This window comes from Gracilinanus agilis, chromosome 2, assembly GCF_016433145.1.
Source record: "Gracilinanus agilis isolate LMUSP501 chromosome 2, AgileGrace, whole genome shotgun sequence".
NCBI lineage: Eukaryota > Metazoa > Chordata > Mammalia > Didelphimorphia > Didelphidae > Gracilinanus > Gracilinanus agilis.
The window spans coordinates 330,102,947-330,117,569 of NC_058131.1; the positions used below are offsets into that span (position 1 = coordinate 330,102,947).

General features: G+C 42.4%; 1 protein-coding gene across 1 annotated transcript in view; it reads right to left on the reverse strand.

The window, feature by feature from the left end:
- The window catches only part of PAPPA (pappalysin 1), a 293,056-nt gene extending 278,841 nt beyond the window's left edge, over positions 1-14,215 (reverse strand). Inside the window, exon 1 of the mRNA XM_044664273.1 lies at positions 13,679-14,215. Coding sequence (XP_044520208.1) covers positions 13,679-14,075 — 397 coding nt within the window. The 5' untranslated portion in view covers positions 14,076-14,215. The remainder of the gene's footprint in view (positions 1-13,678) is intronic.
- Between the last annotated feature and the right edge of the window lie 408 nt (positions 14,216-14,623).

The following is a 14,623-nucleotide window of genomic DNA, read 5'->3' on the forward strand; positions in this document are numbered from 1 at the left end:
CACACACACACACACACACACACACACACACACACACACACACACTCACCACACCCAGATCATCATAAAGTCATCATACAACTTAGTCCTTCAGAGTGTTCTGAACTCCCAGATCTAAGCCACTTCATGGGGATTTTCCTTTTGCTGACCCACTGATAAACTTTCTTCTTTCTCCACATGCACTGTTTTATGCTATAGCTCCTGTTTACTTAAAAAATGCCCTCTGTCAGGGGCCAATAGTGATTTCAAGAGCACTGTTTCTTTAAAGAATGAACAAGGAGCCACGATGATGGTACTTAGGCAGTCACTGACCTTTTTATTGATCTAATGAGTAAGTCTAGTACAATGAGCACTCGTGTTCTCCATACACAGGCCTTAGAGTGCTTCATGGGATAAAAATAATAATATTGGCTGCACATAGCATTTTAATGATCTCAAAACATTTTTAAACCTTTCATTTCACTTAATCCTTACAACAACCCTGCAAACAAGGTAGCCTGTTTCAGTACAAAAAGCCCTGGACTATAAGGCAAGAGCCTTGGGTCCTAATCTAAGTTTTTCCACTTAATTGTGTGACTACAGGCAAATCAGTTTAACTTTCTGAGCCTCTATTTTTCATTGCTAAAATTAGAGTGGTGGAGATGACCTCTAAGTTTTCCTCTGACTCTTATATTCTATGAATCTGTGAAGTACTTTTTACAGATGGGAAGACTGAGGTCTTGGAAAAATGAAATAACTTGCTTAAGGTCACTAAGATTAAGCTACCTTGTGGCTAGAATCAGGAGGTATTGAGGTGAAATGAAAAGAGCAGCAACCTTGGTAAACATGGGATCTAAGTCTTATGGGATAATGGCTCTTCTAATCATGAGTATCTGTGATTTTAGAGCTAATCATCCCAACTATCTTGACCTTAGCTGTAAAATGAAAGAAGTGATTGAACTAGATGGTCTCTACAGACCCTTCCAAATCTGTATCTATAATCCTTTGAACACAGAGCCCCTGAATCTTTTCTCAGTGCTCTATCATCAGAAACTACAGAGAATATTAACCCAATAAGGAGTTAAGCTCTACTTTCCTTTTTTAAAGGCTTTAGCACCTAAGTCCTTTTTAGAGAAACTTAGGGAAAAGTTGTTCTCTGCTGCATTCCCGGAGGACAGTAGGTTGGTAGAGGAGGCATTAGTATGGGTGCCTCAGGCAGTCCACAGGACTTTGTTAAACTCTTTTGAACCAGAAACACTTCTAAGAGATAGATACAGAAGGGCACTCACATTTTATTAAGGGAAACAACGGGGAAGTAACCAAGAATGCATGATATATAAATAATATGAAAGGAAGACAATCTCACATGGATAACATTAGTAGTGTAGAGAGATTAGATCAGGAAAGGCCTCTTGCTAAAGGAGGGATATTAGCTGGGGTAGGAAGAGGCCACCCTGTAATGGCTCTATAGAAGAGCTAAATAGGTGATCTTACATTAGATTCTAGAGGTAATATGGAGTCACTACAATGTATTAAGTAGAAGGGTGATATAATCAGAACTTTGGACTTGGGAAGCCTCTGTATGGAGAATAGACTGGAGTGGGGGAAAGACCTGAGGCAGGAAGAACAACCAGAAAGCTACTGCAGTAGATCAAGCATGAGCTGATGAAGAGACCTGCACCAAGAGGTAGGTGGCTGTGCCAAAGGAGAGAAGGGGCGTATACAAAAAATATTGTGATAGTAGAAATTACAAGATTCGGCAACAGATTAGATGTGTGGGGCCAGTTTGAGTGAGAAATTGAGGGTCTAGGTCCCTGTGTCACCATTAGGGGACTTCAGAAGAGAGGAGAGTATTTAGGAGAAGATAATGAGTTCTGTTTTGGGCATGTTGAGTTTGAGCTACTTGCAGGCATCCATTTTGGGATGTCCTAAAGGTAGCTGGTGATTCCAGACTAGTGCTCAACACAGACTATGGGAAAAGGAGCAAAGTAAATAGTAGAGAAAGCTGGGCGATTGAAGGAAAAATAATTTGGGGAGAGGGGGAAGAAACAACAAAAAAAAGATAAGTTAGATAATCATATTGCAACAGAAAGGAGTCATCTTAGTCAAACTGAACTTTCTAAGAGACACATCTACAAAAGCACAGTACAAACTACATTTGCTTTCATGGTTCTTCACTATTATTTCCTATTATATATGAGGAACTCAGTTCCTCAGTGTGGTGTAGTATTAAAAGCAATAATCTTGAAATCAAGAGCTCTGTGCTTGAAAAACTGTAGTTATGTCCTATCCTGGTAATCCTGGGAAAATCACTTCAGCTCCCTTTGTTACCATCTCTTCTGGAAAATGAGTGGGTTGACCTAGGATACTACATTGGCTGGAGCCTGAGGACCTAAGTTCTAATACTGTTTTTCAAACTTATTACCTGGGTGACCTTGGAAAAATTCCTTAAACTATCTGGGTTTCAGGGTCTTCATCTGTAAAATAAAGAAGTTGACCTAGATGGACTCTAAAGTCCCTTCCAGTTCGACATCTAAAATCCTACAAGTTTAAGGTCCATTTCAGTTTTAATGCTATAACATCTTGTGCTCCAAGTTTCCTTATAACTATAATATTCTCACTTCTATATTTTCAACATCTATGTTCCAAGCTTTCTTCCAGCTCCACCAGGCTTTGAGTCTGTAACTGTCAACTTCACTCCACATCTTGCCATTCCCAAACAAACCATTCCTTATTTTGCTGAGTGTTTGAATTTCACAATTCCTCTGTCTCATATTCATAAAAGTCCACACTGAGATATGTGAGCAGACCTGTGTATACTGAGATTATCAATCAAAAGTATTTTTTACATATCAATCATACTTATTATGTGTGTGCATGTGTTTATAAAATTTATAGATTTCAAATGAGATACCATAAGCCAAATGCGGCTGCAAACTTTAAAGTGCCCGAGATTGTCCCCAAAGTCTGAAATTAATTTTAAGCTATTAAATCTTAAAGCACTAAGATTTATACACACACATGTACATACACTGTTCATATACACGCATAGTATGCACATGTGTATCTGTGTGTGGAGATATCATATATCTACAGAGAAATCTATATTTAAATAGAGATAGCTATATAGCAATATATCTATAGAGATACATCTAGATATCTACATAGAAATATCTCAAACTAAAGAGATATCTATAGAACTAACTCTATATAGAGATTTTTAAAAATCTCTATTGCCAAATCTATTGGTTTACAAATAGATATATATAGATATAGGTATATAGATATATCTCTATCAATAGAGAAATCTATAAATCTGTCTCTGTCTAAAGATATCTCTTTATATATCTCTATATCTTCACACCCTCATATGTTGTCCTCACCATAGTAAACTGGAAGGAAAGGCAATCCGATATAGTAGAGCATATTCTTGTATAATAATCAAGAATCTCACTTCAGAATCTAACTCTTCATTTACTGTGTGACCTTAGAAAAGGTATTTCACTTCTTAAAGGCTCTGCTTCATTTTTTTTTTTAATCAGTAAAATTAAGAGGCTGGACTAGATGATCTCACAGAATATAAATCTGAAAGGGATCCTTAGAGATTGTTTGATCCAAACTTTTCATTCCACAGAGGAAGATAACTGAATCCCAAAGAAGTTAAGCGATTTACCCAGTCATATAAGGAGTAAGTAAGTAACAGATGCAGGAATTCTTTGATTCTAGGTCCATTGTTCTTTCCCTGGAATCCTGGTCCCTTTTTGTTCCAAAGCTCCATGATTCTATCTTGAAAGGGACAACAGTCATTTTGACATGCGAGTTCCAGGATGTGTGTTAATCAGCTCCCCAACTTTATAGTTATACTTTACCCATATACTCGGAGCCATGAATCAGTAACTCCTTTGGATAGCCCTTTCTATGTTAAAAACAATGCATACCAGGACTATCCACAGAGACAGAATTTCCCAAAGGATCTGCTAATTGTGCCTTCAACCAGGGGAGCTGTTCCCAGCACTTCTAAGGAAGAAGGCTCATTCTCCTCAAAGAGTGGCCAATGAATAGAAGATCTGAGATCTTGAGGTCACAGGGGTCGCTATAAGGCTTGCCAGACCAAAGGGAAATAGACTGAAAGGCCTTTTAACCAGTAAAGAGGGAAATGAGGGGTTACCAGAAGAGTAGATAGCCCTGCAAAGGGCCAAGGAGGCTCAAGTCAGCAACTGATAAGATGAAGAGAAGAAAAACCAGGGAGGAAATTGAAGGTGTCCTATCATCTGCTGTAGAAGAAACAGGAGAGCTGTTTGTGCAAAATAATTTTTTTCTTCCTCACCCTAACTGGGATGGAAAAGTTATGAAGAGACAAGACTGAAACAAGTCTTGAATTTGAATGGAAACAATCCAAGTCAAGAAAGTTCTTCCCTAATTTCCCATTCTCATACTCTCTCCTGTTTTCTGTTTTCTCATCAGCCTTTCATACCTCCTCCACCCTTCAGAATTGAACATACAGGCATGTACTCACACCCCCACACACAAACACACACACCACCCCAAGTTTCCTTCCTACCTGCCTTCTCAATAGGCTTCCAGAACTCTAGACTTCCAGAAACTTGAATAGCAAACTCCCTGTAAACAATGAGTGGACCACACCACTCCCCACCCCCTTCCCCTTTTGCAGGCGTCTGCATTCCTGTCAAACAATTTAGGAGAATAAACACGCTTTCTTTTCTTTATGATTGGAGTTTAAATGCTCTATTGATCTGAGAAAAATCAAAGGGCCTTGGGAATTGTGCATGCATGCAAGAGAGAGAGCTAGAGAGATATTCTAGGGAGGAGAGATGAGCAGGTATTAATGGAGAATATCCCCTTGGCTGGGGATTTCCGGCAGAAGGCAGGATAAAATGGAGGAAAAGATGACCCCAGATGGCAGAAACAGTTTAAACATTTTAATCTGTGAAACTACCCTATTAGAATGATATCAAAGGCTCAAGCAGAAGGCTAGGGTGGGTGGGTGGGTGTAGGGGGTTGGGGGAAGACAGGGATCTGGCTAGAGTAGGTTTTGTTTAATTAGGGACTATTGGGATTTGAAGGATCAAGGGTTTAGCAAAATGAATGATGGATAGAGAGTGCCACAGGAAGTACCCCTCTGGGACTACTTGGTGCCTTTTACTCAGGGATCTCTATTTCAAATTTTGTAATTAATGCCCACAGCAAGGGTCTCCTTCCCCTCCCCCCAGAGATCATAGGCTCATAAGATTTGAAACTGAAAAGGACCTTAGAAATCATTTAATCAAACCCCCAAGTTTTTTACAGATAAGGAAATTGAGGCCTGAAAGGTAAGTAAAGCCATTTGCTCAAATGACCAAGCTAGGCCTTAGAACATAAGTCTTCTGACTCCTACTGCCAGCCCTCCAATCATATAGAAAAAGGTAGGAATTGCTGAATGATAACTTTAATCTCAATACCTTGTTACCTCATCCTGAACCACCCTGTTTTGTTTTCAAAACTATACTGCAAACAAAAATAAGATAAAATACCCAGTACTAGTTAGAAATTAAGTCCCCTTTGGAAAAGAGGGGGAACGCCTTTAGCTGACAATGAGAAAATTGCCTCGAAGTTTTGAGGGCAAACACTTGAGATAGACCTGAGGTGAGCATGGTAGAAGGGAATACTTTTTAAGTAAGACTAAATCTTCTTCCCTGGGAGGTATGGCCAAGTAGAAAGGGTCCTGGAGTTGGATCAGAAGCCTTGGGTTAAATCTGACATAGATGTAGACATATTAGTTCACCCTCTATTAACCTGGGTCTCCCCATCTCTAAAATAAGGATGGTAAGATCAAGAATCTACAAAAAGCCTGAGAAGTCATTTAGTTTGATACCCGCCACCTTCTTGATAAGGAAGCTGAGAGCTAAAGAGGTTATCATTTCTCCAAAGTCATGGAGCAAACCAGTAGCAAAGCCAGGATCTGAACCCAAATCCTTTGACTCCAGGCTCAATGTTCCCTTAAAGCTAAGTACGCTACACAAGGGTGTGATGAAATATCTTTGTGGGATAGAGTTGCATGACTTTATTCAGAGGATGGCTACATATGGAAGGCATTTCTGTAAGCTTAAAACATCATATATACAGTGAAAGAATGGGAAATGAAGAGAAGGCTAAAGAGAAGGAGGCTTTGGGCAAAATTGTGAAATCATAGAAAGTATATAAGGTTAAAACTGGACAGCACTTTTAAAACACAGAAATTTATAACAATGTAGAAAATATCAAAGTCAGAAGGGACAGAGTTTAGAACATAGAACATCAGACTTCAGAATCTGGAATGTTTAAGTTGGAAGAGACTTAAGAACAAAATGTCAGGGCCAGAAGGAATGTTAGAGACCCAGTCCAAGCCCCCTCATTTACATAAAAGGAAACTGAGGCTCAAAAAAATTATACTGACACAAGTTACATAGTAAATTAATGGCAGAGCTAGTACAAAACTTGGACTCCTGATTTCCAATCTGCAACACATTCTGCTATCTATTGAGTTATTTAAATTTCTCTCAGTTTCCCCAGAACTCTTCCTTTTGTTCTCTTTCATCATCTATGATCCTGCATCAAAGCCCCAAATGCTCTCAAATTCCTCCTCAAAGCAACTGGTAAACTAATCCATGTGTTAGTGACAGATTCCACAGAGCTGGGAATTTGTATTAGGAGACAGAAGTGGAAAGACTAACTCTCTTACTACCTGTGTGACCTCAGGGAAATAAGTACCCCTCTCTGGGCCTCAGCCTTCATATATTTAAAATGAGGGGGTTGGACTAGCTGATCTGGAGGGTCACTTCTAGCCCTAAATCTGAAAGACCCCTTTCAGAAGGATTTGCATTTTAAAAGAGAGCCTGAGGGTGGGGGTGGGGGTTGGGTTGGGGGTGGGAGAAGGAATGAATTTCTTAAGAGTAGAATTTCAAGCCTGGGGATACCTGGATGGAGAAGAGATCTTCCCAGGGCCCCTAGGACCATAGTACAGAGTGGTCTTGCTAGGTCTTTTAGGTACAAGGCCACCCTTGCCTTCCTTTGGGGAAAAGACAGTCCAACAAAACAACCCAGATACCAATAGACTCCATCCCATTCATTCATCTGGACTGAATGGTGGTTCAAGGGCCAAGCAATGCAGAAGGAGACCAAGGGGGTTCTGAAAGGAAGCGTAGAAATCACTCACACAGAGACATGTCACAAATGACAAGGTGTCTGACAGATGGTTCAGTGACCTGGACCAAAGGGAGTGAGAGGTTTCCTTTCCCATTCTCAGGGGAGTTGGGAAAGGGGGTAGGGAGAGGCTTATGAAGGAGAGAGAGGGGAGAGGGAGGAACTTTTCTCCATAATCAAACCACTCCCTCCCATCACCCCCCCTCACCCCTCTTTAAGTACTAATTGGCTCTCTCATTCACAGGCTTAGCTTAGAGGCCAGAGGCCTGAATGCCCCAGGAGGCCCTCCCCCAACTCTCACTGTCCAGGGTGGTCCCTCTAGGTCAAGGGTGAGATGAAATGGTGAACATGCATCATAGTCTGGTAGCTTTGGGCTTATTATACCTGATCTTTTAAGAGACGTAGCCATGAAAACCAAACCGTTAGAACACAAATGTCTAAGACGGAGCCTCCTGGCTTCAACTTAACAAAGTGCTCCATTTGGCACTTAGCAATCAAAACTGTATATCCTAGTTTTCTGTGTTGCTGCCCTGCCCTGCTGTGTGACATGTGAGACAGTGAGTCCCCGGAGGGCAAGGACCTTGTTTCATTGAAACTTTGCGCTTCCTCTATCATGGAGGGTACAGAGCCCTGCATTCAGTGTTTAATAAATGTTTGTTAAATGAATGTTGAGCAGGAGTGTTTTTGTTTGTTTGTTTTCTTTTTGTCTTTAAACAGATCAAATGAGCTGAATTGAGTAAGAAAAGTGAGACAAATCAGGAAATTCCAAAGACTATATCAGCCCAGATCCATCATCCTATTTGAATTTCTGAGATGGGCATAAGTTACAAAACAGAAAACTGCAGTTGTAGGGGAGGGCAGGGTAAAAGGACTGGAGGGTAATCTATTTCAAAAAAGAATCTAATGGGAATTTAAGGATCATAGAGAGCAGGGCAGCTACATAGAGCAGTGGATAGAACTCTGGAAGATTCATCTTCTTGAGTTAAAATCTGGCCCCAGACATGTACTTGTTGTGTGACTCTATTGCTTAATTCTATTTATCTCTTTAAAAATAAAATCATAGAGCTCAATCAAATAGTATGAATTCTTTATTGTATAAACAAGTAAGATGAAGTCAGAGAGGGAACATGACGTGGTAGACAGAGATCCAGCTTTGGATACAGGAAGATCTGGGTTCAGATCCTACTTCTGACAAAATACAGTCTATGTGACTTGGAGGAAGTCTCCTGATTGTAAATTTGCAGAGCAAAAATATGACCTGGGAGCTCCTTAAATCAGTGAAGTCACTGGACCAGTTTATATATTTCTCTAATTTGAGACTCAAAGAGTTGATATGAGTTGCCTAAGGTCACAGAGTCAGCATTCAAATTCAGACACAAAGAAAAGAATGTTGGATTTGCAGTCCAAGGTCCTGAATTAATGGCACAGCTCTGCATGTCCTAGCTGCAATGAGCTGTTGTTTGGACAAGTCCGTTTAACTATGAATCTCAGTTTCATCTTGGGGAAAAAAATAATAATTTCACTCTACATAACTCAGCTAGGTGGTGGAGTGCCAATGACTTGGCCTGGAGTCAGGAAGACTCATCTTCCTGAGTTCAAATCTGTCCTCAGACATTTATTAGCTGCATGACCCTGGGCGAGTAACTTAACCCTGTTTGCCTCTGTTTCCTCATCTGTAAAATGAGCTGGAGAAGGAAATGGCAGGATCTTTGCCAAGGTAACACCAAATAGTCATGAAGAGTCAGACACTATTATTGCACATGAAAATTGTTACAAAACAGAGGATCTAAAAAAGAAGAAGAAAAGAAAGGATGTTCTATAATTCCTGAAGAGGAAAGGAAGTATAGAATAGAAAGAGCGCTCATTTTAAAACCATTATATCTAGGATCATGTCCTAGGATCATAATTTTAGATCTATCAGAGATCTCAGAAGTCATCTGGTCTAACTCCATTTTAACAAATTAGAAATCTGAGGACCAGGTAGGTGACTTACTCAGGTTCATACGGATAACAAATGGCAAGACCATGATTAAATGCCAGGTTCTCAAATGCCATATCAAGGACTCTTTCCATTGCAATTAAATCCTGTGAACCATCATCTGGACACAAAGAGAAATTAGGAGGCTGAGGACAGATAGGGCTCTAACACTTACTGACTATGTGGCCAGGGACAAGTCACATTCTCTTTCTGTGCATTGGTTCCCTCATCTCTAAATAGTGGGATAATAACCGCTTTTGAAAGTTTTTTACAAAATTATTGGAATTCAATAATTACTAAATAGTTACTAAAATAGTTACTAAAACTCAAAAGTGCTACTTAGTGTAAAGAATAATTTTCAATCTTGGCGCAGTTAGTAGATATTTCTTAAATGCATACTATGTGCCAGGCACTGTGCTAGTTGAGATGCACTTCTCAAAGTGGGTATTTCAATGTTTATTGAAAGAATGATCATCTGAATAAACTGGCAAATCACTTACTCCTTCTCCTTTATAAAACAGAGAAAACACTGCACTAGGTAGGCTTATGTATGCACTGTATATGTCAGTGGTTAAGTCATGTTCTTCTGGACCTCTTGCCCAGAATCCCTCAACTACTCAAATGAGAAATCCACATATTTCCAAATAAATTCATGGACCAAGTTTGTGTAAAGACCAAGGGCTTTAAGGGTAAATTGCTTTCTCTTTCCAAACAGAAGTTTCCAATTGTAATCCATATTACCCACCAGGTCCACAGTTATTTTATCTCCTAGTTCTAAGAAATTTTAACCAGATTAACTGCCCAGGCCCCCCAGCTGGCCCAAGCAAATTGACCCTATTGTTGTGCTAACAGGAGGGACAGCATGGGGATAGGGTGTGGGGTGTGCAGCATGAAGCCCTACCAAAAGGAAGAGGCAGCATCAGGAACCATCTCTCCCATTGGAAGGATGCACAAGAGGCTCTCTGGAAAGCTCCCTCTGCCTGGGTGGTGGTGGTTCTATGATGGTGTGGGGTGAGAGGTGATGAGGTGTTTGTAAGAGAAGCCTGTAGCATTGGTGGGAAGCGGTGCTCAGACATAAGTGGCCAACTTTCTAGGCCTGACTTTGCCTTGGCACAGACAAAACTCTACTCTGCCTTCATTTGAAGAGGCCAGTGCCTGGTCTGAAGGTCAGATGCAAAAGTGCTAATTTTTTTTTTCTCCCTTGCTCCACTTTTCAGACTGGTAGGAAAGTCTTAGCAGGGACAGCATCCCTGCACATGATGGACCCTAGGCCCGCCTACCAGGGGAAGAGAGGTCTGGCCCAACCCCATGACGAACCTGGTTAACAGTGCTGTAAAATTAGCCCTTTACGAAACCAAATTGAATCCTGCAGCAGAGGGTGATGTAAGGAAGTTTGGCTTGACAGCAAAACAGAAACTCTTTGCCTGAAATAGCAGCGCAGTCCCTGCTGGGCACCTCTCTCTGGAGACTGGTAACCTGGGATTCCTGGCTTGTAATAACTTAAAGAAACAACACCCTCTGCTCTATACATTCAAAAGGGATTCTATGGTTCTTCTAGGCAGGTGGTCAGCAATAGAACAGTATTCACTGAGATATTCAGGTTTATGGTACCAGAGGTTGGGGGGGTAGGGGGGTGGCCAGGGGAAGCAATGATCCTAAGAGTTTCAGTTAAAAAAAAAAAAAAAAACGGCCTCAGCCACTTCCCAGCTGTGTGACCCTGGGCAAGTCACTTGACCCCCATTGCCCACCCTTACCAATCTTCCACCTATGAGACAGTACACCGAAGTACAAGGGTTAAAAAAAAAAAAAAAAGACAGCCCACACCAGCCATTACACTCCAATTCAAAACTTATATGAGAAGAAGAGAGGGAGGGAGAAAGGGAGGGAGAGAGAGAGAGAGAGGAGGGAGAGCCTCAAGACTGTCTGCCAGGGACCTCTGTGTTTGTTTGTTTTTTTAATTCAAGGAAGAAGCAGGTTCTCCTCAGTCCAAGAGGCTGTACTGTGTGGAGGACACTCAGAATGAGTCCTTCTTTGGCTTCTTTCCAGGTGTTTACACACAGCCAAATCTGGCTTGTCTTCAGCTGGAGAAGGGGGAAAAAATCACCAGAATCCTCTAGAGGAAAGCTCCAGGCTTTCTGGTGCTACGGGACAGCACTGCTTTTTGAGAGGAATGTGATTTCCACACATAAAATGGGCCAGGTATTTTATACAAGCAATAACCTAACCTCCCCCATCCAATTAAAGTATTTTACTGCAACAATCTTGGTTCATGAGAGAGAGTGTGTGTGAAGAGAGGTCCCTTGTCTGAATTACAGATACTTGTAAAACAGACTCATGTGGCATACCAGGTGTCGTATTAAAAAAAATATATACATTTACTATGCGTTTTCATTGATGATATCTGTCTAAACCTGTTCTCTGTCTTTCTTCACTAGAGAGGAAGCTATCAGAACCCCAGTAGTACAAGTAAAGATTCGGAATAAGAAGACCTAATATTTTAAGATCCTTCCAGTCAGGGTCTCGGTATTTCTTTTATGTGTTTGTAAAAGTGATGCAAACATACAGCACTCCATAAATAGTATTATTATTGGTAATAACCTCTGTGTAGCCCGAGATTACTCATCCCTCGGTGTCCTCTGACTTTGGCTGAAAGTGAGGGGACTGGGATCCCCATTCATAGATAAACTTTGACTGAGTTCTTTCAGAGATAGTCTTCAGAAAGAGCACAACAGATGCCAGACATGGGGGAAAGTAACTCTTTTGCTTTGATGGTGGTGTGCTTTTTTTTTTTTTTTTTTTCCCCTAGAGAAAGAGCTCTTTAGAGATTGGGCAGTGGGGAGTGGGAAGGGAAAGGAAATGAAGAAAGCAGCAAACCTAGTATCAAGATTTGGAGTTAGAAGGGACCTTGGAGGTCATCTAGCCCAAAGCTTTAAAGCTGAAGAAAATGAGGCTCAGAGAGGAGGGAAGTGACTTGCCCAAAGTCACACATTCAAGAAGTGGTAGAGACATAACCAGAATCATGGTCCTTTGATTGAGGTCAGCTAAGCCTGGGCAAAATGAAAAGGGGACCAAGATAGAACTGTGACAGGAGCAGCCAAAATATTTTCTAAGTCTAAGATGGGGCAGCGGTGGGGTCGAGGGGGGTTGGATCAGAATCATTGGATAGCATACTCACTGACACTGACTGGAAGGCTGAAGGCTTTTTGTCTCCTCTTCTAGCCCAAGGGGGGGGGGGGGAGGGGGGGGGGGAAGGAATCAAAGTATCCACTTCCTTGCAGAGTATGACTATCCCAGAAGAGAAGGGGAAACCGCTTGCTATATCTTTAAGGTATCCCAAGACAGGGAAAGTTCTTTCCCTGTATTTGAGAATCTCCTAGCCTGAGGATTACAGGCTCTCTGCTTTCCTCTTCTCACCCCCCTCCTAGTTTTATTAAAGGCATTTCCACAGGTTCATTTGGAGAAAAGATGGATATTAATGCGTTTATAAGGTACTTTAGTGTTTCTAACCCTCCCGAAGTGTCCGATTTCACTAGAGCTCTACTGCTAAAGGGGTGTGTGTGGGGGGAGGGGGGCGGTAAAGAGGGGAGGTAAGCAGAAATATTCAAATTCATTACGGGATCATAAAATGCAAATAAGAAAAGTGCAATATTTGTCAGTATTGTCAGACTCCAGCAGGCTTAGATCCGAAGGGTTTTCGTAGAGCAAGTTGACCCTCAACCAATTTGCATTCGACTTGTGATTTTTAAAGGGGGAAAATATAGGACGCCAGCCAAGCGCTACAGTCATGTTTCCAAGGGGGAGTGTTTCAGAGCGGCCGAAGGCAAAGCTACTCTCTGCTAATTGGGCTACTACGTCCTCAAAATAACATCTTCCTTTATAGCTCTTTAGAAAACACAGCCTCCACCCCTGTCAGTCTCGAGGGGGTAATGGGGCTGAAATAAAAGGGGATACCCCAATAAAAAGTGGGAAACAATCAAAACCACGCCACCACCCGCACGCGCGCGGGCAGGCACGCACACACACGCACGCCCCCCCAGGCAGCATCCGAGGGTAGTTTATCCCTAGATCAAAATAGGTAACTGACTACGGGGTAGTTACGGTCCAGCCATTTAATCTTCTAAAAACACTTTGGGGAACAGCTCTTTCCGCGAACAAAAGGAAGCTTTACTTGGAAGCCGGGCATTTAAATACTTTTAGATATTCTCTAAAACAAACAAATAAACAAACAAACAAAGGACCTGTCCGGTTCTCCCTAAGGAATTTCAGTGCAAACGCCTAACCCGCGGAGTGAGGCCAACGCACGGACACACAAAGACACGCACGCAGTTCCGAGGAAACAAACACACACACAGCACTCCCATGTGTACAAGCTATAGGAGATTTTCTGCCTCTTTCTGCTCTCCCTCCCCCAGCAAACACACACACGCGCGCGCATACACACGTACACACATACACACACACAAACACACACAGACGCGCGCGCGCCCCAAGGTCCGCCGCCCCGAGGAAAGGGGACGGGGCAGCGGCAGCCGGGCCACCTACCTGCAATGACAGCCGGGGACCTCTGTCCTCCTTCGGCTCGAAGCCACACTTGCAGCGTGAATGCATCCCGGGGCAGCTCGATATCCGCTTTCAGCCTCAGCTGATCTCCTTGTCCGCTGAAATAGAGCGCCCGGCTCGGGATGAGGGAGTCTTCTTCGCCCTTCACCTCCCGTTGCTGCCGCCTGCGGGGGGCACGGAGAGGTTCCCAGCCGGCGGGCGAGTGCCGGCCGCGGGCTAACCTGGTGGCACAGGTGCCGGGAGCGGCCGAGTGGAGGTGGCGGCTCGGCCGCGTGTCCCTTCTAGCCCTGCGTGAGCGTTCGTCCATCCCACACTCGGCTCCGCTGGCCAGAGCTCCACAGAGAAGCCCCAAAGTCAGCACCAAACTCCAGAGCTGCATTTCCAATATTCCCCCCCCTTCTCCCCTGCAAATCCTTCCGACCTGCCAGCTTTGGACTCCTCCTCGCCTCGACTTTCTTCTCTTCTTCCTTCACCCTTCTTGGGTATTTGGTCCTCTTTTAACTTGTCTTTTATTTCTTTCTTTCTTCCTTTCTAAAGGTGTCTACCCACCCCCCCCCCTTTTAAAAATACAAACTCCTCCTGGTTTACAATTTTTTTCTTCCCTCCTTTATCTGCCTTATTTTTTTTTTCCACAGCTGGGATGCCTTCTTTTCTATTTCTCTGATGGGGTTTCTTTGCCTTTATTTGATTTGATTTGATTTGATATTATTTCTCCTTCTTAAAAAAAAAAAAAAAAAAAAAAGCAGCGTCCCCAAGATACGGATACACTGAATTCCCTCCCCCCCAAAAAGATGCTCTAATTTATTTATTTTTTTTGCTTCCTTTTTAACACAAGCCACAGCCCCCTTCTTCCCCCAAACCCCCCTCCCTCCTTCACAAAATGAAAGAAAAGAGGGAAAAAAAAGCCCCTCAGAAGACGAGTAAACA